Genomic DNA, 27,461 nt, shown 5'->3' with positions numbered 1-27,461 from the left:
AGCTCTTCTGTCATTCATGGGCTTTATATACTGTATGTGTATTTACTACAAGAGTGAAAGTTACGGTATCTACAGAGAGAAGTTGAAATACAACATAAAAATGCAAGCAATATTGAAACCAAAAATAGTGATTTTTCCCAAATAATTTGCTGTTGCGAATACAGTATGCAGCCAACAAAAAAAAAACAAAGCAAAATACAATGACCACCAGATGTACATGGAGTTTTGAAAACGCTGATTTTGCCTAAGACGGAAATGACTACTATCAAATTACTGTGTGCGTGTGTGTGCATATGTGTGTTTGTCTGTGTGTGTGTGTGTGGGGGGGGGCTTATGTATGTATTCATAGGCCTATAGCAGAAACAAACATTCCTAAGCGTTCCTAAGGCATTTCTGGAGGCACAGAAAAATGTATTGAGCTAATGGTAACTTGGGGAGAAACAAAAATAGAGTAAAAAAGACAAGTTTTACATAAAGTCGACTGTAATTTTCCTTTCAAAGTATCTGCATTGGTTCTGAACATTTCAACCGGAAATCCTCTAGGAGCAGATTGAAAGGGTCCATACTTACATAGAGAGTATACGATATCGAGAGTATTCATAGGCCTATAAGGTAGTGATTGAATGGTGTTCAGTAAAATAATGGGTGTTTACACATGTGAAGAGAGAGAGTGAAGCACTGGTGTTTTAGTGTGGCATTTTGATGGGTTATGTTTGAAAAACGAAATCAAGTTACTTCCTGTTAGATTTTTGTGTGTTAGGTAGAAAATTGTGTGTGGTGTTTTGCAAAATGTGTTTTAGTAAATTGAAAACTGAGTCAAACACTGAGAATTAGTGTATGGTTTTGCAGATTTGGTGTGAGGTTATGATGTTTGGAGGACATGTTTAGAAAATTGTGTGACAAGCAAAGATTTAGTGTGTAAGCAGTTGAAAAAAGCTGTACTACTCAGCCACACAAATTAACATACACACCACTTACCACACTTACCAAGGGGAGCAAATATTTATAACCATTGCTATGGGGACAACATGTGAGCAACTAGGCAGCTACACCAAGGTCAAGTACACATGTACTCAAGCGCACAGCTAATCACAAATTCACCTATAAATAACCCTGGCTCTCACAGGCTTGCTGATGATTGGGTGGCAGGTCCTGGTGCTGCTGCACTGTGGCTGTGTCATGCCATTCACTAGCGAGCCGACCCCCACCTAGGACCCTCATTACTGGCCCTAAGTAATTAAGCCCCAATTAGGTGTCCGGGGGGGTGCTGACCACCTGACCCAATGGGAACATTTGTCCTATCTGTATATCAGGCTATGCACATTTTCTAATACAATAATAAATTAAATCTCAGACATTATACATTATTCTAAAATGGTCCAACATCTGTTTCATTTCTATGTTGGGGGAAAACAGTCTCTGCTACATGAACGACGAGTAAGAATGAACAGGTATGATAAGGGATCAGATTCCAAAAATAATTCAGTGGAAATGCATGGATTCCAGTTTCTTCCAGTAGCAGCAACTGGAATCCATGCATTTCCACGGAATTATTTTTTGGAATCTGATCCCTTATCATACCTGTTCATTCTTACTAGTCGCTCGACTTATCGTGACTAAATTCAAGATGGCTGCAAACGCTAAACTTCGTGATATTATACTGTCTGTATAAATCGTCTTGTAAGTAAACTACCAGTGCTTTTTTAAAGTTCTCAATGTCTCGTTTTAAATGTCAGGGCCCTCGGAAGTCTACCAATGAAGTGTGGAGATACATTGAGCCTCGTAAATGGTGTAAAACATTGATTTATTTGCATGGCTAGCCCGATGCCGAAACACCACCATTGAAAAAGCTGTTGGTAGCATCGGCTAACTACTAAATAGCGCCAGATTTTTGGAGTGCAGGGGACAAGCCGAGATGGGCTATGAGTAGGGTTGCCAACCGTTCCGTAAAATACGGAATCGTCCCGTATTTGCAAGGAAAAAGATGTGTTCCGTATTGAACTGATACGGAACGCATTTTGTTCCGTATTATTGAGAATCAACTCGTGCAAATCCATGACAGATCAGTATTATAAGTTAGACTATGAACGAAAAATTCACGATTTGTATGAAATAACAAACCTCTCAGTCTCAGTCACTATCCCAACAGAGAATGCACTTTTCATTTGAGCCACTGCGAGTCACGTATATTACGCTGATAGCGTAGCGTGAGATGACATGTCTTGTCGTGAATTTTACAGTGCATCTGTGCAAGATAAACAAATAGGCTAGCCTACTTGCTGCAGAGACAGAAAAAAGCCAGAAATAAAATAAGGCTTCACCAAATTCAGAGCTTTTGGAGCAGCTTGTTATGTTCAATATATTTTTTTCTATGACAGCATATCCACCAGTTCAGTTTTCAGAGTTATTTGGTTTGAGTATAATAGGCTACAAACAGTTATTTCTTTATCAAGTGTTTTTGCATCGAAATGATTCTTGTTTTGCACCAGATAGAAAATGAGTAGGCTAGTGGCTATAGAATGTAGTACATTATGTGCGCATTTTAGTAAATAATAGCTCACAATTTTGTAAAATGATGCACTATTTAGTACAATAATACATACATAATTTCAACCCCCCCCCCCCCCCCCCCCCACTAACTGAAGTGGATGCCGGTGTACTGAAGTGTATTATCGAAACACCCCCCCCACTAACCCCGTTCCTTATTTTCATATCAGAAAGTTGGCAACCCTAGCTATGAGACATACGTTCACACTCGGTATCATGTTTCAACACACTTTAGGTCAATATCACACCGGAATTCTCCTTTAAAGCCCAATTCTAAGATTCGCAATGACACGAAACCGTTACAGAAAGGAGTGTGAATTAGATGTTGCACGTCGTTTCAAGCCGTCGCAAAGCATTCACCATGTCTGGTCACAGTTGCAAGGTTTTAGAATGTTGCATCAAGTTGCTGCTCATCTCGTCGCAAATCTTGGGTGTGATTTGGGCTTAAGTATGGTGCAGACTGCGCACGTTATGATTAGATGGATGAAAGACTGCGGTGGGGAAAAGCTAGAGTTCCAAATTGTATAACTTTTTTTTCAATATGAACTATGCCTATATGTCCGACTTCGTCATCGTTCAATTCATTCCTTGTGTTTAAAATTTGCGGATAGGCCGATGCTGGTAAGCTTGTTTTTATGCTGGCAACAAAACCAGAACGGTTCACGTTATTCTTAATTATTGTAAATGCCATGGCGATAAAGAGAAAGAAGTCAGAAAAGGAATTTACCTTAGACTAGGCTATATCAGAGCCCGTCTACGGACATTCTCTGGCTATACAGGTATACTGAAATAGGTTAATGATGTAAAGTCAAGTGCGCTTCTATGGGACTGGTGTGTGCGCGCACAGTTTTTATTGATGAGTCGGAGTGGCAAGTGATGTGCATAGTTGCAGTGGAATGTGGCTGCCCAGGGCATTATAAAACTTCTCACTCTTAGACCTACTCATACACGGCACTAAAATGGCGTATTTAGCTGTCTAAATTCGAATCATATGCTGGGGGTCGTCGAAATCGTCGGACATCCATGATTATTTTGTTATTCAGCACCCCATGGTCAAAAATATGTTCCCATGCGCCTGGAAGTAGGCTAGGCTATGATTTGAATGTAGACAAATTTGGCAAATACAAAACGGGAGAAACGATATGGTTCATGCTCTCTCATGCTGCTTCATTCGTGCTGAAAAGGAGGGAGAATGAAACATTAAGCACGTTCCACTTTTGCATAAATAATTCCTGAACGGTTTTGGTCAGGGCTGATAATGCAAAGTGTATTTGACAAAGAACCGATATAGGCTATTTGCTAGTAGTGACAAAATATGAGCTTTCAGTGTGATACAATCTCTTTGTAAATTACGTTTAATTAAAACGTGTTTCATCTGTTCTGGCTATCCTCCGCTGCGCGTCGGGGTCCGGTTCGCCCTGTCGGGACTTATTTTCCCAGTAATGACCGGCGTTCTATACATTATCCCTTACCTATTACATAACACATTTCTCTACTTTAGACACAAAAATCAGATAATGCCTCTTTGCAATTTCAACTACCTTCCAAAATACACACACATGAACCAACTGACCAAATATCGTTGGTCCATAACTGTAAACTCAACAATCAGTCCTAAACACTGGGCAACAGGTGAGCCCTTGTCAACAACAGAAATGGAAGGCAAGTAGCACTGAGAGAAAGAGGAGGAGGAAGAGACACTGTTTTGCAAAAAGTGTTTTATGAAATTAAGAACTGAGTCAAAGGCTGAGAATTAGTCTATATGGTTTTGCAGATTTGGTAAGGGGTTATAGTGTTTGAGTGACATGCTTAAACCATTGTGTGATATACAAAGATTTTGTGTGTAAGAAGTTGAAAAAAACTGTAATGACTTTATCGGCTGGTGCTCCATGGGCGTGAGTCCTGCTCCATCCTGTTCTCTGTGTATTCACTGGCTCATAGCCATCACTAGATCCTTCCTTCACTTTAATCAAAAAGGTGTGTGTGTGTGTGTGTGTGTGTGTGTGTGTGTGTGTGTCTGTATGTGTGACTTACTGATCTCCAGCTGTCTCTGAATCCTGCCTTTACTTCTCTCTCTGAAGGACACTTGGGTCTCGTTGTACTGGGTCATGACCTCCACAAACTTGCGAGACAGAACCGTGTGCTGCAGCAAAAGGGAACGTCCACTCACAAATCAACCTCATGATGGCATTATTTTAAGGGACCAGTTCATTGCATAACAGAGACATTCAAATGCAGACACAGACACAGACACACAGAGACACACACACACACACACATACACACGCACACACAAAATAAAATGGGTCTTTCAGAATCTTGAATCAGAATCAGAATCTTTCAGAATCTTGTATATAAAACTTATATATAAGCCGAAACAAGAACGAGCTGTGTGTGTGTGAGAGAGAGCGAGAGAGAGAGAGAAAGAGAGAGAGAGCAAGAGAGAGAGAGAAGTGATGCCTCACCTGAGTTCTCTGGATGCGGTAGTCCACTGAAGTTCTGTGGGCCATGTCGTCTGGGGGCAGACTCTGCTGCATGGCTGTGGGCACAGACACTGAGTGGTCAGTTGACACAGCTCCATCACAAGACTCATCATCGCATAACTAAACACACTTCACTTCATGTACACTTTGTCACTATAGCTCAGGCCTTCACTGTACTCCATAACAAAGACACTCAACATAGCCTACTTCACTTAAAATTGCAGTCAGCAATCGCACAGGAAGTCGCGTTTGTGTTTGTTTATGTTTATATTTAAAATTATTAGCAGGTGCCTTTGTCCAAAACAGTGTACATTATATTTTAAACAAGGACTATATAAAAGGAAGAGAAGTACCCCTCCCTTCAGTAATCTCTTTAAGGGTTTTCGTTTTCGTTTGGGGGACAGGCTGCTCCCCACGTTTATTGGTGTTTTATGCCCCCCAACACCATCGAGCGCTCCCCACTTGTTTGATTCCAATTTTCGGAGCCTGGGCTGCCTACAGAGACTGTTTTTTTTTTTACAGTTTACTCAAGGAAGAGGCAGCTAACAGATTGTGAGGAGATGATTGTAGAATGTGACAATAAATGTTTGAAATCGCATACAATCGCTGACTGCAGCTTTAAAAGGATTTTTTTTTATTTTTAATGATGTTTGTAGTTTAATAATAATGATGATGATGAACCAGATAATGATACTGGTTTACTGTAATGTTTGAAGTGGTATTGTGAATAAACTCAAACTCAAACTCAAACTCAATGTGAAGACCAGCCATTGGCCATTAGCCATTAGCCATTGGCTGTGCTCGTAGGAACAAAGAAAGGCTTATTGATTCACAACATGGCCGGCTAGGAATGTGAACCAATTTGTTTTGGAAACACAAAGGGGAGAAACATTTGGGTCGGGTGTGGAGTTTTTCAATGCAATCTGTGAGGCTCATAATCCCACCACAGCCCTTGTTTTGATTCAGATCATTTAAAGATAGGCTACCCATTATTGAATATCTCTCTGAACTGTGCACTCCTTGAACCCATAGGCCATCTACAACAAAGTTGCTACTTGTCTCTGGACTCACATTTGAGTTTAGTTCGCACTGTGTTGGCATTCTTTTTGATTTCCACCGTCAGCTGCTGCAGCTCCTCTTTAGTCCCTGTTGAGGGTAAGATAGCAGGATGTTATGGATAGAAGGAAGAAGAGTGTCTGTGTGTCTGTGTGTGTATCTGTGTGTCTGTGTATCTGTGTGTCTGTGTGTGTGTGTGTGTGTGTCTGTCTGTGTGTGTGTGTGTGTGTGTGTGTGTGTGTGTGTGTCTGTGTGTGTGTGTGTGCGTGCGTGTGTAAGTTTAAGTGTGTGTCTGTGTGTGTGTGTGTGTGTGTGTGTGTGTGTGTGTGTGTGTGCGTGTACAGTGCATTACATTCTGTAGGGGCATATGGCTCACATCCCTTGCTATTCAATCTCACTCAGGCCCGCGCTGTTCTCAGCGGTATGTCTGTTGCCAAAGATCTCCCTGTGAGTCCTTTTCCGTGCACACATTCTGCTCTAGGTTATGATAACATCATTTGTTGTGACAGTTTTCACTTAATATTCTCGGCTGAACTTTTACTGTTTATTTTCCTGATCTTAGACGTCTCACTCCACAAGTCTCTGTAAGTTGTTGTTTCAAATCTGTACATTGCACACACACACACACACACACACACACACACACACACACACACACACACACACACACACAGGTCCCTGTTTTCTTCTTCAGAGTGACTCTCTGAATAATGTCACGCACTGATGAGCCCAGCTGCAGCAGAGCTGGTGCACCAGCCCAATACACACAATGTTTCTCTATCTCCTACATGCACACACACACACGTGCACCCTCACATATACAAACACATACACACACACACACACGTGCACCCTCACATATACAAACACATACACACACACACACACACGTGCACCCTCACATATACAAACACATACACACACACACACACGTGCACCCTCACATATACAAACACATACACACACACACACACACGTGCACCCTCACATATACAAACACATACACACACACACACACACGTGCACCCTCACATATACAAACACATACACACACACACACAAACACAGAGAGATCCACTATACTGCCACCGCCACTAATGTGGTGACGAAGACCAAGCTTTCAATGTAAACTCTGGTAACTTCAGAAGTCTCATGGACCTTGTGCACAGAAGTAGGCTACTCTACAATGACTCAAGGTGACTTTAAATTTGGTTTGACTGTTGTCTCAAATTTTTTCTTGCTGCTAACGAATATGCTGCTATGCGAAATGCAATGTTGTTTTAACAGATGCATCTTGCAAATAAAGACATGAAACAATAAGGAAATGGATTGACTCCACAACCTATGCATATTATTTACATTTCCACAGAGCCCTTGAATGAACCGGGTGGGATGTTTTAAGATACTTTTGCAGATGTATTGGGAAAATAAAAGGTCCTGAAAGATGTTTCCCTTTTTTAAAAAAGAAAGAAAGAAATCTCACAATGTCCCTTCATCAGTCTCCATATACCGTACATTTCACATCAAGGGCCTTATGCCATTGGCAGTTAGCCTAGCCTATAACTTTGTATACTGCTACATGTCTACACAATTGCAGTACCTGAATGGACAGAACAGAGCTTATTTATTTATTTACTTATTTATTTGCACTAATGTGATGACATAAGCTTCACTACTCTCTGTTAACCGACCATCAAACTACAAACTAACTAACTCAGTACAACCACCACAAACATCTTAACCTCTTAAACCAACATACACACAAAGACAAAAATACCTCGGATGGTATCTCAGTCACAAGTATGCTCTGCATAACAAATGGCTTCCTATACGATTAGGGGGATGGGTGTAGGTGTGTGTGTGGGGGGGGGGGGGGGGGGTATCAGTGTTGAGATAAATGTATGAACAGGTTGGGGGCTATAAGGTGTAGTAAGTTCAAGTCCGAGGGGCTTTTTTTAGCAAGAGACAGAGAGAGTATTTTTAAGAGACAGACAGCCACCTAATCAGCTACCTAATAAAAGACCTCCTTATGACAGCCCGTTGTGTGTGTGTGTGTGTGTGTGTGTGTGTGTGTGTGTGTGTGTCTTTATGCATGTGTGTGGGAGCACCCTAGTCTTCCGGTTCAGGCGTTCCACAGTCCTGAAAGCTTAGTGTTTGCACCGTGACAGACAGGCTGTTTCCTGAGGAGGAAGTTGGATTGTGTTTGTCTTTCCTCCTCATCCAGCAGGTCACCCTTCCTCAGCGCACACAATAACCTTACTCTCTACTCCTCACTCAGCAATCACTGCAACACACACACACACACACACACACACACACACACACACACACGCGCACACACACACACACACAGATCTCTTTTCTTTTCTTTCTCTTTTTCGTTTTACAAAAACACAAAGAGATAAAGAAACAAGAAGATAGGAGAGAGAATAAGAAAGAAAGAATGAATGAAAGAAAGCCTCGGATGACTAAGGGTCTCAAAGAACTTCCAGTAGAAGTCTCTCTCTGAATCCAAATCTGCTCAGTCTCTAGCTGTTGCCCCCCATCAGTGGACAGGTGGGGTGGAGGTATACTCACTGTCGTCTGTGTTGGGTGCTGACAGGATAGTGCTGTGCTTCTTCTTCACCTCCTCCACCTCGGAGCCGATCTTTTCCATCAGGCTTCTGACCTCCTCCACCTACACCACACAACAAGGGCGCATGTAGAGCACCACAAACAAGGTGGACAATGGAGAGGACCATAGATTCAGCACCAACTCTCCTCAGGGGCAGACTTGGTTCTCAACAGCCTGGGGATCTGCTTGGTCTATTCCAGATCTCTGAAGAGCCAGGTGTTTTTCCGAGAACATTCTAGAAACTCAAGACTCAAGATTCTATTCCAAAGGCCCACGTATAGTGTATATGATTTATTGTTATTATATTTACACCGTGTACACTCTTTGGATCATTGAAATCAATCTCAGACACCTGTGATAATTAGTTTGCCAGGTGAGCCCAATCATAGGAAAACTACTTAAGAGGGATGTTCCACATTACTAAGCAATAGCATGCCACAGGTTTCAAGCAATATGGGAAAGAAAAAGGATCTAAAAAGGATCTCTCTGCTGCTGAAAAGCGTGACATTGTGACATTGGACAAGATATGAAAACATTGGATATTTCCCGAAAACTTAATGCGAAGAAATTTGTAGCTGATTCAAAGCACAGGTGGGTTTGTGCAGACAAAGGCATAATAAGGAAGGTTTCTGCCAGACAAATTCATAGGATTAAGAGAGCAGCTGCTAAAATGCCATTGCAAAGATCCTCAAGAAGTTTGCAAGTGTGCATAGACCTACTATTCGGCCACCCCTAAACAATGCTCACAAGCAGAAACGGTTGCAGTGGGCTCAGGAATACACAAAGACTAATTTTCAAACAGTTTTGTTTACGGATTAGTGCCGTGCAACCCTAGATAGTCCAGATGGATGGAGTAATGGATCCTTGCTGACGTCTCAGCCTTGTTGGGACATGCTGGAATGGCCAGCATGTCCCAACAAGGCTGAGACGTCAGCAAGGAGCTGGCGGAGTCATGTTTTGGGCTGGAATCATGGGGAGAGAGCTGGTAGGCCCCTTTAGGGTCCCTGACGGTGTGAAAATGACTTTGGCAAAGTATGTAGAGTTTCTGGGCATATAAGGAGAGAAACTCATGGTGTGGCCCCCATCTTCCCCTGACCTTAACCCTATTGAGAACCTTTGGAGCATCATCAAGCAAAAGATCTATGAGGGTGGGAGGTAGTTCACATCCAAGCAGCAGCTCTGGGAGGCTATTCTGACATCATGCAAAGACATTAAAGCAGAAACTCTCCAAGAACTCACAAGTTCAATGGATGCAAGAATTATGAAGGTGATATCAATGAAGGGGTCCTATGTTAAAGGTAAACTATGCAGTATTGGCAATTTTCCTTACTGTTTTCTCGGTTTTTGCTTCTTTTTCTAGCCGGTGCCTGGCGTGTATGTGTATTTGAATGCAGTAAAGCAATTCTTTACACTCGTTATACTTCCTAACACTGAGGCCGTCGGCCCGCCGGCCCACAGTTGCAAGGGTGTTTTTTCCGCTCACAGGCATAGGGGAAGCGAGACTCTGTTCCAATGACTCTGAAGCTGTTAAATGAAGGTAAATTAAGCAAAAACACTTGCATATTAAGCTAAAAAACCTGCATAGTGTGCCTTTAACATGTAACTTGGGCTGTTAAGATGTTTTTGATTGGAATAACTTTTGATATAATTTATATGACCTCCTAATGCTGCAAATTCAAAAATTGACCATTTTTAGTTCTTTGCAACCTATAAAATGTCTTGAAACTCTGTTGTGCATAATTTGGAACAGTGCATTTTGAGTTTTTTATTTTTGAAAAAATACTGTTATCATTGGGAGGTTTGTTCAATAAAATTTGAATTATACTTTAACGGTTGACTCAGGGAAAATCTGAGAAAAACGTAATTTGCATAATAGTTTTGGAACACAGTGTATTATATACCATAGGTTATAGTTTTCCTTTGTATGAACAAGTGCTTATTCCTAATGAATTTGGTCTGAATAACCAGCACACAATGAAGTATAGCGAAAATGCATGATTTAGAATCTGTTCCACAAGAAGAGTCCTGTTTGCAGATTCTCAATGTTGAAACAATAGGCTTTCCCATCCTAAAGTACACCCTGAAGTACATCCATATGTATACACAGCCTATCTCTATTTCTAATGTTCTAGACAAACGCATATAATTTGCCTTGCTACTATTTTGCATGAGTGATGAGGCTGTCTGTATTGAGTTGTTGCAGTGAACTGACATGCGTACCTTCTGGAAGAAATCCTCCATGAAGCCATCTCTCTCCAGTGTCACCACCTCCTCCTCCTCCTGTGCCCTGCCCTGTAGGCACCATGTCATTCAAAGGGTTACTTATTGAATGCACTATTGTCCTTTATAGTTTTGGACACACACACACACACACACACACACTTTATATCACCATGTTTAGAGCATGGGATCTTGAGAGTATATAGGATTAAAGAAGTTAACACTGCTGAAGTTTCACGTCCTACCAAGTGAATTTTCCAGAAAGCTGGACCTGTGTCCAGTAACACTATGTATACTGATACAGAGCTGAGAAGAACTGTCGCAGGAATAAAGGAAACAATGTAGCCTATCACCTATCATGGAATGAAATAGCTGGACTCACCGCTCGCAAGTCCGCCAACCGATCCCTCATCGCTTTACTTTTGCAGAAGTTTCCATGCAAAAGACTTCATGGGGATCAACTTCTACAGTCACTGTAGCCTACAACGATAACTTACAAGCGTTTATGTCAGCAGACATGTCCGTCGTCCATCGATGGGAGACCCGATTCCAGCTAACACGGCTTCTCCACGCACACCGCCCTTTCCAAGGACTAGCCTATCACTGTGTCCAAAGAAGTTCCTAATAAACCAACCTGTTGAATTTAACACGGAGTAGTACTAAGTAAGTTGGCCTAAGTATCCATAATTACGTCTAAATAAACCACTGATGAACTTCAAATAAAGTTGGCTATTTTCGCCCGATAGGCTATGTCTGAATCCCCCTACGCCCGCAGTGAGCGCAGACACACACACACGCACGCACACATTCGTATCACTACTCCATTCCTATATCCTTGTCATGAGAAGCGCCTCTATGCGGTGGCGACGGGGAATGCCAGATGATAGTGAATTGAAAAGTGAAAGTATCTATCTATCTATGTAGGCCTATCTATCTATCTATCTATCTATCTATCTATATATATATATCTATCTGGTGGGCATGTTATGAAACCTGAAACTTTAGCCTACAAAAAAAAAACAGCTGTTCTGGAGTAGCCTGGCTACAATGCTGCATTTTGCTGTGCAGTGTTCGTGTAGCCTACAACATATTGCACTCATGCAATAGATATTTACTAGGCCTACTGTATAGTGCAGTGTTTTTCAACCACTGTGCCGGGGCACACTAGTGTGCCGTGAGAGATTATCAGGTGTGCCGAAGAAAATTACCCAAATGTCACTCAATGGTCCAGAAAAGCAACTGTTGCATCAAAGAATTTGTAACCACATGCTCTCATTGATTGTATGATTGCACTATTTGTGGTATGCAGGCATTGTACAATCCATATCCAGTATTCACAGAATCATCACATATCCAGTTCATAACAACAATTAAATTAAATTAAATTACATATAGTCACTTACAAATGAAACAGGGCGCTTGTTTTATTGAGCAGGTCTTGCATAGAAACCATAATAAGGCCATATCTGTGTATTATTTAAAATTTTAGGCTATGGTATGTTTATTTTTTCTTCACACAGGATGTTAGTGTGTGGGACATTTTAAGTGTCAAAAGTGTGCCGTGGCACAAAAAAAAAACACTTGAAAAACACTGGTATAGTGCAATGCATTTCTTTCATGTCCAAAATGTTGCATTTCCTGCATATTAACTGCAAATAATTCCTTCAAGGCTGCCATTTTGATTATCAGAAAACTGCAGATTTGACACTTGATGTAGTACAGTAGGCTACTTATTTATTTATTTTCCCATTTATTTTTATTTTTTTTTATTTTCCCATTGATTTCCACCTTACAGCCAAGTTTGACCCACCCACTCAGGTGGCAGACAGGTGGCAGTAAGCTTGGTGTCGGATTCCGTGTCAGTAACGGCTCCCACACACAGCTGCGTTCCGTCAACGCATTCCAGTGGGTGTTCCCGATGGTAGCTATGCAAATGACTTGAAGTAAAACCGTAATGTGATTGGTTGGTGCCGTCCGTAGATTGGCTTGATTGGCCGGTGCCGTCTGTCGGTGCAGCAACAGCTGAACTTCTCAACGTGAGCGACGGGAGAAACGCGACGCGACGGACCCACAATTCAGTTCGGCAACGGATGACGTAAGCCCATGTAAAGTGAATGGGATGCGTCTCCAGCAACGCAACGCACGCAGCTTTGTGTAGGAGCCGTAACGGTACCGATCCACTTGCACGACACTTCATTTTGTCGTGTCGCATTCCACTCTAGTCCTATGGGTGACGTCAAGCGACTTTAACGCGCCCGCAAAGCATTCCGGGAAGGCAGCGCTGCATTTGAAAATATGTCGCGCATCAAAAAGCTGGGCGAAGCCCATCTTTATGTAAATGAATCCGTTGAACACGAGGCGACTCTCCAATGAAAGGACGAGGTTGTAGGTCCTTTGTTCTACCACAACGGTGCCTGTGAAACTTTGGTTCCACTTACAAGACAAATAATGTTTTAACGATCTCTTCCACGACCACCTAGTAGTCCATAAAACAAACGAAACTAGGATTTGGATGAATATATTGACTGTTGGTGTTTCTGGTGAGGATTTGAGATTGCATTGAGTAGTTTAAATAAAACAAGATTTCCAAATGGCTTGCATAGTTTGTTTAGGCTATTAATGTGTTGTATACTGTTAAGTACATGCCTAAAATTGTGGTCCATTTGTGGAAAAACACTTAAGATACGTTAAAACGAACAGAGTATGAGCTGGTAACTGACATTTTAAACAAAACGCCCACACACGACTGAACGTGGGGAGGCAGCGCGACATCTATGCGACACGACAAAATGAAGTGTCGTGCAAGTGGATCGGTACCGTAAGACTTGATAGAAGAGACGAAGCTTTCAATGTAAACTCCGAGGAGCATCTCGATGGCTGCAGCCTGCGGGAAGGCGGGGCTTGACATCAAGCCCAGCCCACATCCAAGTCAGCCATGTTTTTGTGTATTACGTCACGCAGTTTAAAATTGCTGGCGGCGAGAGGAGGCGGTCAGCAGCTGGTCAGCAGAGAGAGCCAGGACTCGCAACGAGACTGAGCGAGCTGCTAGTGCTACATTCTACAAACCAGCAACTTACGGCAAAACACGTTTTAGTGTATAATTCAACACGTAAACTGTGGATTCAAATCAGTGTAACAACTCGCAACAGCACCAACGTTTCCATAAGAACGCCGTTGTCACAGTACTCGTTCGTCAGATAGGAACAGTCAGCTAGATGGCAAGAGGCTGGCGGCTGCCCACTGGTTTCGCTCTCGCCGGCGGACCGCTGAGTTTTTGCACATCGGTTCTACCGCGGTCCGTTGGGCTAACGAGCCGCAGCTTTGACAACCTTTTCTTTATTCATTTATACGGCGGACTGCCGGTGCCCTAACGTTACCATCGCGGGTTGCGGACAAGTAGCCTATCTACCGGTGGTCCGATAGCTGCTTGCTATCTGGGCAGTAGCCTATATTTGAGATGGGGATATGTCTAGCTTGATCTAACCGGTTAACGTTAGCAGCTACACAATGCATGCTTCTGGTTAAGCAAAATCGCCCATTTGTAGGCTACATTTGGTTGTAATGGAGAATTCTTGCTGTTAAACTGATAGTCTATCATAATGAAACAACACACCATTCTACTTTTGAGGGCTAAATTAAATTAAATATGGCACATTTTCCGTTTGAACACATTGTCATCAATGTTTAAAATGACCAATTTTTTGAATGTGCATGGCTATTGTTTCAAAACCGGAAATCAAATGAACGAAAAAGTACGCGAACCCAATTACAGTAGCCTAACTAGCCTAGGCCTACATGAAAAAATCACTGTTGTGTTGCATGAAATGTCATTTGTGTTTAGCCTAAATCATCAGTTTCTATCATCTAATATGAAACAATATACTATATAATTCGCTGTCGGTAGTAAAGCCAAAGCGTATGGGGAGTGACCATAGACAGTAAAAGATAGGGAGTGACGTAGGCAAAGAAAACATGGCTTAGTTGGATGTGGGCGGGGCTTGATGCCAAGCCTTCCCGCAGGCTGCAGCCAGCGAGGTGTACTAGTAAACTCCGGTAAACTCAGAAAGTCTCACCTTGACTGTGCACAGAAGTAGGCTACTCTACAATGACTCAAGGTGAGTTTAAATTCGGTTTGACTGTTGTCTCAACGTTTTTCTTGCTGCGGACGAATATGCTGTTATGCGAAATGCAATGTAATTTTATCAGATAGGCTAGGCCTACATCTTGCAAATAACGACATGAAACGAGGAAATGGACTGACACTCCACAACAACCTACACTGTTGCTTAAGAAAAAGCAAGGTTTCTGAGAGGGTGGACTGGAGGAATAAAGAGGATTTTGCTTTCACAAAATGAACACAACCATAATCCAGGGTGGAAAACGCAGAGAGAGCTGGCAGTTCCAGTCTAGAACACAGTCAGAGAACATAAAGTGAAGCAGACAAAAACTAAGGTAGGCCTACAAGGGGAACACTGTTGGAGATGGTGAACAAGACTGACTGGTTAAACAAACAAGGCGAATTGGTAAAAAAAAAACTAAAAAAAGGTGAAGGGTGTGGACAAGATAACATGACATCTGACATCAGAACAAAATATAAATGAAAAGCATGTCACAAGAACAGGGAGCAGGGTGACCAACAATTGAAACTAAAATGTTCTCCAGTTGACATGGTGTTATAGAAATGTTTAATAAAGTTATCATTGCTTACATTTATACACATATCAGTTTGAGCAAGCTGTAGAGTGTTCCAGAAAATGCAGGATGTCCTTGTGAAGAGACAGAAAGACACCCCAGCTGTGGTAAAACTGATGACAGATAAAGAGGAACTGATAGTCAGGGGGCCTACATGGTTTCTGTGGGTTTGAAATGTTAATTTTTGGAGAGTGGTTGGACTGTCTTTAGAGGTCATTGAACATGGAGAAAAATTATGTCCATTTTTTTTTACCTGTTTCAACCCTATTTTTTTTTAATTGTATATTTCACTGTAATTAACATCATAAATGTTGCCTAAATCACTGGCTATGTTGAATAAAGTTCACAAAACAGTTATTTTCAACAGTATAATTGTATGTTAGTAGGGCTGGGATAAACGATTATTTTTTAAACGATTAATCTAGCGATTATTTTTTCGATGCATCGATTAATCTAACGATTAATTTTTTCAGTCCGATTCAATTTCGACTCGATTCGATTATCGATTAACTCCCCATTAATTCACTAATAGCAACTTATACATGTTTATTTACATATCTGAATGAAAAAACATGAATTTCTTAACATTGCAAAAAGTAATGCATTCTTAGTCAGAGGCAGCATTCAATAAAGTTCAGTAGTGTATGTCTAATTGAGTGCCTGTCATTTTAAGACGTTCGTGTGGGAATCCTTGCAATTAACATTAACACAGTTAAAAGGCTGCTGATGTGTGGATGCAATTCATAACGTATTTAGTTCAAATAACGGTTCGTACTTCTCCTTTGGACAAGCACTTCTGAGTCTTGGAAAACACTTTTCCATTTACATCGGGATTTTGCAAACATTCAGAGTCAATAAAATGACCCCTGCATGAGTAACGAATAGCTACAAGCAGCTGCAAGTAAGCATGCTAAACTTGACATCCAAACAGTATTCTAACGTTAGCTTTGAGATAATGTATGTTGTGATAAGACCTTAGCAGAGTTTACTTTAACTTTAATGCAGCAGTTTTGAACAAATTTGCGCAGCATGGTCACGATGATAACCGGATTTAATAGCAATTTAGCCCACTGTGTTCTATGCAGTGCTTCTATGTGGCAACAGCAATCCTTCAACAGTCGTGAATATTTTGTTAAATGCACATGCGAGGAGGAGCAGCGGGCTCGTTACGAGAGAGAGCGGGCAGGGCGAGAAAAGGCTGTGTGAGTAAAAAGTGCAGATCAATGAAATTATTTTATCTTATCTGTAATTTAAATAGTAGGCCTACAACATAGAACATCAATGTGTGGTGGCCGGTTTTGATTTCGTGGTGCCCAGCCACAGATTAGTCAACGTATGGAAAACGCTGAAGGTGTAAAATTAAAAATATTTAGCAGCACACGTTATGCTTGACGAATCGACGCCCATATTTTGCGTCGACATATTTTTTGCGTCGACGTCATCGATTACGTCGACGCGTTGTCGCAGCCCTATGTTAGTATTATGATTGTATGTCAAACAATTAGAGATAAGATCAATAACCATCAGTTTCACCAAATACACATACTCCATTGCTGAAATATAGCAAAAACATAACAGAATCACAGATGAGACCTCGAACAACATTTAATTCATTTACATATACACAACATATTAGATCTCACCTCCACAATTTCCTCATCAAAATCTGCAACTAGTCTACTAGACCCTATTCCTACACACCTTCTTAAGACTGCTCTCCTCTTCCTGGATAATGTTTTGCTCTTGATTATAAATAATTCAATGCTATCAGGGCATGTACCGCAGTCGTTTAAGACATCTGTTATTAAGCCCTCCCTCAAAAAACCTAGCCTTGTATCAATACTGGTCCTTCTGGACCTCAGATGATACACAACTATACCTCTCCATAAAACCTGATGAATTAACCCCGTCAGGGGCGGTTCTAGGGGCGGGGCCACAGGGGCCCGGGCCCCATCTGAAATCTCATTGGCCCCTGTACCGTCAATCATCAATAAGTGTCAAACTTGTTGAGTACGACGATCAGAGATGCAATTCCATTCCCAAACAACTGGTGGCAGTAATGCACCTATGAAGCCTGAAAGCTAAAGCACACAGTGAACTGTAAAGGAAAGAATACATTTGGCTAATGTGTCTCTGCTAATGTGAAGAAAGAATACATTTGGCTAACGGAAGTATCAGCTAACGTGAAGAACCGATACATTTGGCTAACGAAAGTATCAGCTAGAATTCATCCTCCACAGGAGTTTCTTGGTGAGTCACAAATCTCTATGTTGGTTATCATCATTATGTGAAAGGGACGTTTATTTGTTGCTGTCCCAATATGTTTTTCAATTAAATTACGAAGCAGCAGCAAGCTTGCAGTGAACTGTTAACTGACTTAGTCAGTGAACTGTTAACATAACTTAACGTTAGGTTACTTGAGTTGAGGTTTGATTGTTATTCATTGTTAGCATGCTGATAGATTTTATGTAAGGTAATGTATGAAGTGTTTGAAATGGTGTTAAATGAAATGCAGAGAAATGGACATCCTGTTTGTTTGGGGTCCGAAATTAATAATATTTCATGCGCTAGTGCGCCTTACCAAATGTAAATAACGTTCGTTTTTTTTTGCTTGAGGAAAAAGTTTGGCAGCTGCTAACATGAACATGAGAATACATGCCTAATAGCTAACGCTACGTTTTTGTAGATAATGTGAGCTATCATTGCAAAGTTATTAACCACTATTATGAGTTTATTTGATTCATGGGCTTCGCATGAATTCTGTCTCAAAGTGTTAGGACAAGGAGAGTTTCATTGAGATAAATTGGTTAAATTTTCTACTCTATTCACTCAAGCTTTATATGATTTAAAAAAAAAAAAAACAATAACTGGTTTTACAGTTGCCAGACGACATGCTGAATACAAGCATGGATCTTGTGACACACATTTGTGTTTCACGTACAGACTGGGATGGTGCAGGAGCTGGTGACTTCAACCCACAGTCTTCAGAACCACCAGTCACCAAGCATAGCTGCTTCTAATGGTATGATGCTATTTCCTATTGCCACTACAGTGAGCATATTTTGTCATTCATTTTAGAAATGCCAGGTTGACAGTGGGTTATGAAAGTTAATAACAATTAAGTTACTCAAACTTGTTTCATTTTCTTCTCTCCAGACATTTCCCATTCTAGAGCAGATGGTTCTGTGCAACCTCTCCTAAACTGGTATTCCGCAAGATGCAGCACGGAAATAGGAAGAGGCCACTCAATGACTTCTGATACAAAGACTTCAAATGGTAGGAATATTCCATCTTTAGTGTTTTGCTACCCTTTCCGTAATTTTTTCGCTTTCAAATGACCCATCGTCAGTCTTCAAATCAGAATCAGGCTTTTCTAACTGGAAGCAAGACGGTGGCTTCAAAGACCATTCCAAATCAAACCATTGTAAAAATAGTTGTTGAAAAAATTGTGTAAATATGATGTAGTTGTTTCTCTTATCAACAAAAGGGGAAAGAGTTAAAGTAAAACTTGTTTAATTGAACGAAAAATGTGTGTATGATGATGTATGATTTCTGTTTAAAATATCAATGTATTTCCACTGAAGTGTCTATTATATTTTAGTTTTATATTGTGTTTTCAATGCACATTATAAATAAATGGGAAAATTGTTAAGAATTGTATTGGCTTTTTTGTTTTTTAGCATTTAGCATTCAAGTATTTGAACAAGGTAAGACTGGTGAAATGTATGCACCTTACTGCTGTGATGTAGTCTAGTTAGCTGTAGTGGGTATACTCAGGGCTCGAAATTAACGATGTCCCGACGTCCCGGGGACCATAAAAAATGCTTCCGGGACACAATAGAATGATGTCTGGGACAACTCTGGGACAGTAGAAAAAATGGCAAAGCAAATTTCAAAATAGGTACTTTTTCCCTAAACTGTTCACATGGGAATCTAAACGTATCTTTCTTGTCTGAATAAAATACAGAATCTGGCCTATACAAAATTTGACCTGGCGTGACGGGCAGCTGGCAAAAGCAGCGTTAGCCAGCTGATCTGTAAAGAAATCTGTAAAGCGGTTTTGTACACGCAGCCTTACAACACTGTTTAGGCTACTGCTCTTCAAATCACTGTAGGCTACAATGTTATTTTTGGTACAAATATAGTAAGATACCCAAATGGGCTGGGTGCTTGCGTTTCCTTAGGAATCTGCCGTATTGGTTAAATGAATATTGTGACTTATAGGCCGACACAAAAATAGGGCAAGGGCGGTAGGCCTAATGGGTCACTTTCCGATATAGAGGTTAACTTACCTAACTAGCAGGCAGGTAAATGGCATTTGTTTTCATGACATTGTGAACATTTTTGACTGATAGTGTAGGCCTAAGGTTACACTGGTGTTCTAAAAAAAAAAACGAGATGACAGTCCTCTCTGACTAAAACGGTACGTGTTTTCTGTCATTGACAGACAAACGTCACCAATATCATGCTGAGCTAAATAGCCTACTGCAACTGCGATTTGACAAAACGATAGTGTTGCAAGGTAGCCTATAACAATGAAAACAGTTATTTAAGTTAGCATTTCACATTTCGCTGTGGCGGTTCTAAGGGGTGTCCAAACTGCGGCCATGCACTTTAATCCGGCCCGCCGAGCATTTATTAGTTTATCAAATTATTAAAATAGGCCGCTCGCTATTTTTTCCAGCAATAGACGTTGTGGTTAACTTTAGGGTACTGCAAACTGCTTTACACTCTTCTTAGAGAACGTTTACAATGTCAAAACAGCTTGTTACATCGAGATACATATTCTAACTACATTTTGCTAATTCATTTAATTGGGAACGCATTTGAGGGTGACAGCGTGGCAGGAGAGTAGGCTAGCCTATCTGACAGCTTTGTGGTAATTTCCCACGCTAGGCTACTTATTGTTTTCACTGAGATCTGTGGCCATGACATCATACCAAACTGACATTGAAATTAAAGACACGTGAAAATAGATTATTGACGGAATGTTTTACAACCCTGTCCGTCAAAACGATGGACAATGAATGTTTAGTGCAACCTCAAAAAAGAGCCAAAAGCGCAATCTCTGAAAATGAGTGTTGTGTGAAACAGCAGATGATTAATGAAATGGTGTTTAATAAATTGTTCAGAACTGACATGGTGGACCAGAACGAGTTAATTAAGTGATGCAAGTTACTGATTATTATGCCGTTTATTAAAAACAAGAACTTGAATTTGGGACACTGGTGTTTAAGTCCGGGACAGTGGCAAGTAGAATTCGGGACAGCTGCGGGACACTGAGAAAAAAAGTTAATTTCGAGCCCTGGGTATACTGTGATCAACTCTAAATATTAATACCTATCCTTGTCTGTTTTAAGTGGGTATACGGAGATGGTGATGGGTATACCAGAGACTTTCTAATGAGGAGACACAGCACTCAAAAAATCCTCCATAGAAATGCATGGGGCTAGTTTGTAACGTTGTCTACACATATCCCACCCCTTCCTCGGCAAAACTTCGACATGTGAATACATTGAGCCAATCATGTGGTGTGATGTGAAGACATCGTGCTAATCATGTGTTGTGAACTTGCCGCTGGAGCAAGATTGGTGTCGTGAAGCCTTGCGCACGCACATTTCTGCCGAATAGGATGCCTGATGAGTGCCCAAAAAGCGTTTGGGTGTACTGCGTATAGTCCTGCATATCACGTAGACTACGTGCCTCTGCCTTACTGAACAAGGGATTTTCTGTGTATGGATGTTGACCGGTTCTTTGCCCCTCAGTGTATGATGTGGCCAAGAAAAATCCTAGAACCACCACTGAACCCCGTTAGCCAAACTTGACACATGTATAAGAGATATAAAGACATGGATGACAAATAATTTCCTGCTTTTCAAGAATAATTTGACAAATGACGAATAATTTTCTTGCAAGTCAAGGTTTTAGGTTCTAAACATATGAGGGATATCCTATCCACATCACAGGCTACATATAGTGATCTTCCACTGACCTCATCCACAAGTGTTAAAGAGGCCCTATGCAACAATTTTAGCAAATTATGCAGGTTGAGAGTCGTTGTGATGGTTCTACAACACTGTTTGGGTCGTTTGGTGGGTGCTTCGTCTCCCCCTAGTGCTTCTCTGCGGAAAAAACGAATATGCAACTTTCTGGTCACGGTCCGAACACATCCGGATGTAACTCGGCGGAAATACTCGAAAATGTAGTCAGATTGTAGTTTCTAAGAAGACTGCAAAACGGAATCCGACTTGGCTTTTTTGCTGTTGAAATTGTAAGTAGCCTACCCTTGGGTGAACTTCGTTTTTGTAATGTGATTTGATAGTCTCTTGAACAATGTGTTTGCTCGTCGTTTAGCTTGGTTTATTGATGGCTAGCTCGCTAGCTAGTGGGGGTTTAGCATAGCAGTCACTTGCAGTCACCAGACACCAGTCAAAATGCGAGCCCAAATCAGGCGAAAACCCAGAAACAGTGAAGGAATAACCAGACCTGCATAGGGCTTCTTTAAAAACCTAGGAGGGTCATTCCACGTCAATTCAACCAGGGCCCACGCACTTAGATCTCAAAAAATTCTGAAAAAATTACCAGGTGTACCTATGTTACCCAGGAGACTGTAAAATTACTTTTATGTAAGATCAATACTTTCCAAGATACAGTCAGTTTTACAGGGGGAGGGGGGTGTCGATTTTGTTCGGCCTCTTTTTTTTGTCAAAGTTCACAAGCCCAAAGCACAAGAACTAAACCATGTAGGAGGCTCACATTTTGCATGCTGGTACATAAATAGGTATGTAGATTACATTTGGTCTGGATGATCCTGCATGGTCATAGCTGTCCCTCAAATTTGATCAAAATGTTATTGGAGTTTTTGGCTGGGCTCTGTTTAGGCCTTCAGAAAACATATTTGTACTCAACATAGGCTCTTAATTTATTTCCCTTTTGTCTGCTTCTGACAGAAGAAGCACTTATCTGGCAGCAGCTGCTGCTGAACAAGTGTACAAAGTCCCTCTAGATGGACTTGATGCAGTTGGAGGTGTTGCTGCAAGTTCAGAAGATGTTCTACCACGTCTTTTCTGAAGACACTGAGTCCTGCCTGCTTCACATGATTTCTAGTAGTGAATCTTAGCATGCTGCAGATGCTCACTGTTCCAGGTGGATTTGTAGCAGTTCCTGTGCCAAACTGCTTTGTTCTGTTGTAAAATAACTGCACTGTAACATTGTAATCATTGGCTGATCTGTGATCACCAATCTCCATACTCTCTCATGGACAAAAACAAGAAATTTGGCATATGTCTCTAGCATGGGCGGATTATGAACTTTCGGGCCCCTGGGCCCAGATGTATTAAGGGCCCCCCACTAATTGTCATATATGTGGGAGGGGAGGTTTGGGGGTCCTCCCCCAGAATTTTTTTTAATTTGTTTGATGTGATTTCCTGTATTCTGGTGCATTTTGGGGATGGCCAATACTAAATTCAATTCATGAATTCATAGCCTACATCCTGATTTGTTGATATTGAGGCAATGATTCCATGCAAAGGCTTGGGCTTCAGGGCCCCCTGACCGGCAGGCCTGTGCAGTAATCCATCCCTGGTCTGTAGTGATGGGTCATTCACCAGTCCACACATATCTGCCTGGATACATAGCCCAAAATCTGTTTCTTTTAGAATATGTGTGCCATCACCTGACTAACAGAAAGACACACCTCAGAATATAACCTAACTAGACTGTGCCACCATGAACTATGAAAATGTGCTTGCTCAAATGTAGAAGGCTAGAAGGTCACTAATATCACCAACCATGAAGAACAGAGCACTATGTGCTTCAAGTTATTCGATATTCTAAATTCTATAACTGCCAGCTAAACAGCCAACTGTCACTGCTAGTGTCTCTCTTTCTCTTTCTCTCTCTTACACACACTCACCTGTCTGTTTGTCTATCTGATCCTTGCTATTCTGAGCTACTGTAATAAAAAGAGCTTGTTCTGGTTCGGAGGCAGAGACTGTTTTGGAGAAAGGGGGAATCCCTGCTCTGTGAACACACTCCTCTGATCAGAGTTTGCTGGTTGAAAAGCTTACATGTTGTCGTGGTTCTTGTTTCTTAGGAAAAGGGAAATTTTTCCTTGACACATGGTCAACCATATATTGTTTGTACATGTAATATTACCCTTTGCATTGAAGGAATGTTTGACTGGATGCCTTTTACAAAACAGAACTAAAGTCTGAAATGTCCAGATTCACGGAATCAGCCCAACTGCCTGTGACCGTGAAGGAGATAAAAAAAGAAGAATGTGATTATTTGCCACAAGACTATCTGTTTGCAAGTGGGAAAGTGGGAGAAAAGCTTGGGCTGGAACATGACTACAAGACTGAGACAGACACAACTTCATCCTTGACCTGCAAAGAAAAAACATATTCACCAATGAAAATTAAACAGGAGGAAGAAACTGACTTAAGAGAATATGGTTATGATGACTCTTCTCCTTCAAGTAAGTTGCTGAATTGTTTCTGCCATTAGCCATAAAATTGCTGAGAGAAGGCTATTCAAGCTTACAGGTGATAATGGTGGGGCTTCAAAAACTGATAATCAAAACACATTTGCCCTACCACTCTCAGGCTGATGGGATATTATGAACCACTCTTATGGTAATCAAACATAATATGAAATATCATTTATTTACCTTTATTCACCCGTTTTGGCTGTGGGCACTCGATCTTTAGGGGAAAATCATTTCAATTTGTTATTTATATTTACAGCACATTCATTTTATAAATGGCTTTAAATTGTGATGCACTCAATAAAATGTGAGACCATGTAGAGAGAATAGGAGTATTTTAATCATAGGATACTATCTGCAGTCTGTGACATGTTCAATGTTGTAAATATAACAAGGAAAAGGATGCTGTTTAAAAATTATTTTCCAATATTATAGGAGACGTTCTAAGGAACCAATCTAACAGAAGAGGGAGTGCTAAGGAAAAAATAAACAAACAGAGATGTCTCAGAAGCTCCCGGTGCAGGACGATCTCAAGCCAGAAATTAAATCACCGATCGGACACCGGAGAGAAACAAAATGAATGTTCCCACTGTTTTAAAACCTTTGCTGGTTCTTCCGCACTTGCAAATCATCAACAAATACACACAGGAGAAAAGCTCCATCGGTGCTCAGAGTGTGGAAGGACCTTCAGTCACATAGGTAATCTCAGGAGACATCAAATGATTCACACAGGGGAAAAGCCCCATCATTGCACTACATGTGGAATGGATTTTAGGAGTAGCTCAGATCTCGCAGTCCATCAGATTACACATACTGGAGAAAAGCCCCATCACTGTTCCGAGTGTGGAAAGACCTTTAATCTCATGTTCAGTCTCAAGAGACACCAGATGATCCATTCTGGGGAAAAACCTCATAAGTGTACTATGTGTGAGAATAGTTTCAGGACAAAGGCAGAACTCGCCCTTCACCAGATCACACATACTGGAGAAAAACCGCACGTGTGCTATCAGTGTGGAAAAAGCTTTAGTCAAATGTCTGATCTCAAGAAACACCAGAGGATCCATACAGGGGAAAGGCCATATCCGTGTACTATATGTGGGAAGAGTTTCAAGAGGAGCACACATCTAACCTCGCATCACATAACACACAAGAAGAAAGCCACCAAGAAACAATAAAAAAGACTGTATGATTAAGTCATTCACATACCTTTTTATGTTCAACAGCATACAACATTGAAGCCAAAGGTTCATCAGAGCATATATCCAATTGTTAGAGATTAATGTTCCAAATATATAACAAGTGAATTGATAAGACCCTTGAAATGAAAGCCACGTGTTCAGAGAAAAGCATTGGCATGACTGTGTTGTCCCCCCAAAAAAAAATATTTCTTCTGCCCCACCTAATTGGTCAATTTTATTTGACAGCTATTGAATCTGCCAATCACACTTTTCTAATTCGCCCCAGCTGAATTTTAAGGCTGCTGATTTGCTGGTTAGATAGTATAAATATCGGAGCAGCAGCGATTCCCTACTATTCCACACTTTGTGCATAGCACTTGTTGTTTCATAGATTACTTCAGTAGGCCTAGAGGGCTATCATATTTCCATAAAGGTTATACTAGATATAATATAGATTCTTGTTGCTGGTTTAAATAAAGACCTTTAACTGTTGTGTTAGTGTTTGTATATTCTTGTTTTGATTGAGGTTAGTTTTTTAGCTAATGTGCATGTTAGCTTTCTAAGGTGATCTAGCCAGTTAGTTTGTCATGGGAATGCTGCTTTGATGCTCCTTTGAAAATCGGAGGTTCACAGGCCACTGTGGCCTTGGTGCCCCTTTCTTTCGATATTCTGCTTTGCATCCGACTATTTAGCTTATGGCCTGTCAAATTAAGCTTAGCATTCACAGCGCAAATTAATTTAGCCTTTTACGCAGTTGAGAAAGTGACAGTGCACGGCAAGAAAGAAAGTGCGTCCAAATTCACCCATTCTTTGTTGAACTACTCCCGAAGTAGCCTACTCGTCACGCAGATATCACATGTAGCCTATCACATCACACGAAAGAGCTTTTTCTTTTTTAACGTTCTGCGCCCATCTCCCTACCCATTAATCTCGGTGGAATACTTCACGAACTTTTCCCTCAACACATGACAAACCACATCAGAAGAAACAGCAGACCTTACCGAACACAAAGGTGTAAGCATTCCCCTGTACAGCCATTCAAGAGTATCCTAATCCCGTTTTACATTTGCAGCAATGTCTAAATGCATGTCTCCAACTTTGGGCTTCAGGTTTCAGTGTGTTTAAATTGTTCAATACATGATTTCATATCAGGCCAAATACAAAATAAATGTTACAAATATCGTCTAGATATCTGTAAATATTCAAATCAGTTATATGATTTACAGTTCTATGTAATATGTCATGTTTCATGTTTTTGTAGGCCTACTGTTTCATACCGTGATGCAGGTCTACTGCTGTGAATAGGCTAAATGTAACTTTTATCGTTTTTATGTAGCCTAACTATATATATAGCCTAGTTAACTTTGGCCTTGGTGCCCTGACGTGTGGCCTTTGTGCACCCCACCAAATATGCCCAACTGAAGGCCAGGTGGCCTGCCCCTAAAATTATGAAATAAGCATAGCATTTGACACTCACTGTGCTTTTAACATCTGGCAACTTATTAAACTGGACCTTTTCATCTACAACTCCAGACAGTAAAATAAACTCTCAGGCTTGCGGCTTCAGGTTTTACGGTTTTCATTGTGCCCGCCCCAAATTTCTATTTGCCCCCCGAGTCTGAGCAGCCTAGATCCGGGGCCTGATATACATACATACATACATACACACACACACACACACACACACACAGACAGACAGTTAGGAACACAATTATTCATACCCCTGGCAAATAATGATTTAATGTTGATTTCCTCTTGACCAATATGGTTGTTCTGACTGAAAATGACACTGCCACATGCCAACAGGTTGTAAGACAATGTGGTAGAAACATGGAATCAGAAAAAGAAGTGTTTTCTTTAGGGCTGTCAAACTATTTTTTTTTTAAAATCACGATTAATCGCTGAATTTTTATAGTTAATCACAATTAATGGCATATTTTTTCACGATTCATTAAATTCTATTATTTTACATTTCTAAACATTCCAGAAGTCCATATTAACAGTAAAGTCATTTTTACCAGTGTATCTTGATTCAAATGAAAGCAAAGAAAGTTATTTTATGAACCTAACTTGAAGACATATTTACAAATAAACATCTATTTGTGCATATCTTTTCAAGTATGTACAAATCTTTTAGAGACAATTCTACCGATCCATATCCAAATAACAATAGGAAGCAATAA

At 40.8% G+C, this 27,461-nt stretch overlaps 2 protein-coding genes across 4 annotated transcripts in view; one reads left to right on the top strand and one right to left on the bottom strand.

The window, feature by feature from the left end:
• stx2b (syntaxin 2b) overlaps positions 1-11,756 on the bottom strand; it is a 20,866-nt gene extending 9,110 nt beyond the window's left edge. Inside the window, exons 1-6 of one of the 2 annotated variants that reach the window (XM_042101139.1) lie at positions 11,303-11,756; positions 10,921-10,992; positions 8,664-8,763; positions 6,102-6,176; positions 5,013-5,086; positions 4,582-4,690 (exon numbers count right to left, since the gene is read on the bottom strand). In XM_042101139.1, the coding sequence (XP_041957073.1) occupies positions 4,582-4,690; positions 5,013-5,086; positions 6,102-6,176; positions 8,664-8,763; positions 10,921-10,992; positions 11,303-11,332 (460 nt within the window). In that variant the 5' untranslated portion in view covers positions 11,333-11,756. The remainder of the gene's footprint in view (positions 1-4,581; positions 4,691-5,012; positions 5,087-6,101; positions 6,177-8,663; positions 8,764-10,920; positions 10,993-11,302) is intronic. The other variant, XM_042101137.1, reaches the window with a different exon arrangement.
• A 3,023-nt stretch (positions 11,757-14,779) lies between these two features.
• Positions 14,780-25,462, top strand: LOC121716006 (zinc finger protein 525-like). Of its 2 annotated transcripts, none has more exons than XM_042102116.1 (3): positions 14,780-15,035; positions 23,816-24,091; positions 24,536-25,462. In XM_042102116.1, exons 1-3 carry the CDS (start codon positions 15,026-15,028, stop codon positions 25,273-25,275), a joined length of 1,026 nt encoding a protein of 341 aa, XP_041958050.1. In that variant the 5' UTR covers positions 14,780-15,025; the 3' UTR covers positions 25,276-25,462. The 2 variants fall into 2 exon arrangements, with proteins under 2 accessions (XP_041958050.1, XP_041958052.1); XM_042102118.1 differs by having other exon boundaries at positions 14,780-15,372.
• Positions 25,463-27,461: the final 1,999 nt, after the last annotated feature.

The sequence above is a fragment of the Alosa sapidissima genome, chromosome 8 (genome assembly GCF_018492685.1).
Source record: "Alosa sapidissima isolate fAloSap1 chromosome 8, fAloSap1.pri, whole genome shotgun sequence".
In the NCBI taxonomy this organism is placed as follows: domain Eukaryota; kingdom Metazoa; phylum Chordata; class Actinopteri; order Clupeiformes; family Clupeidae; genus Alosa; species Alosa sapidissima.
This window is presented reverse-complemented; position numbering and strand designations above follow the sequence as displayed.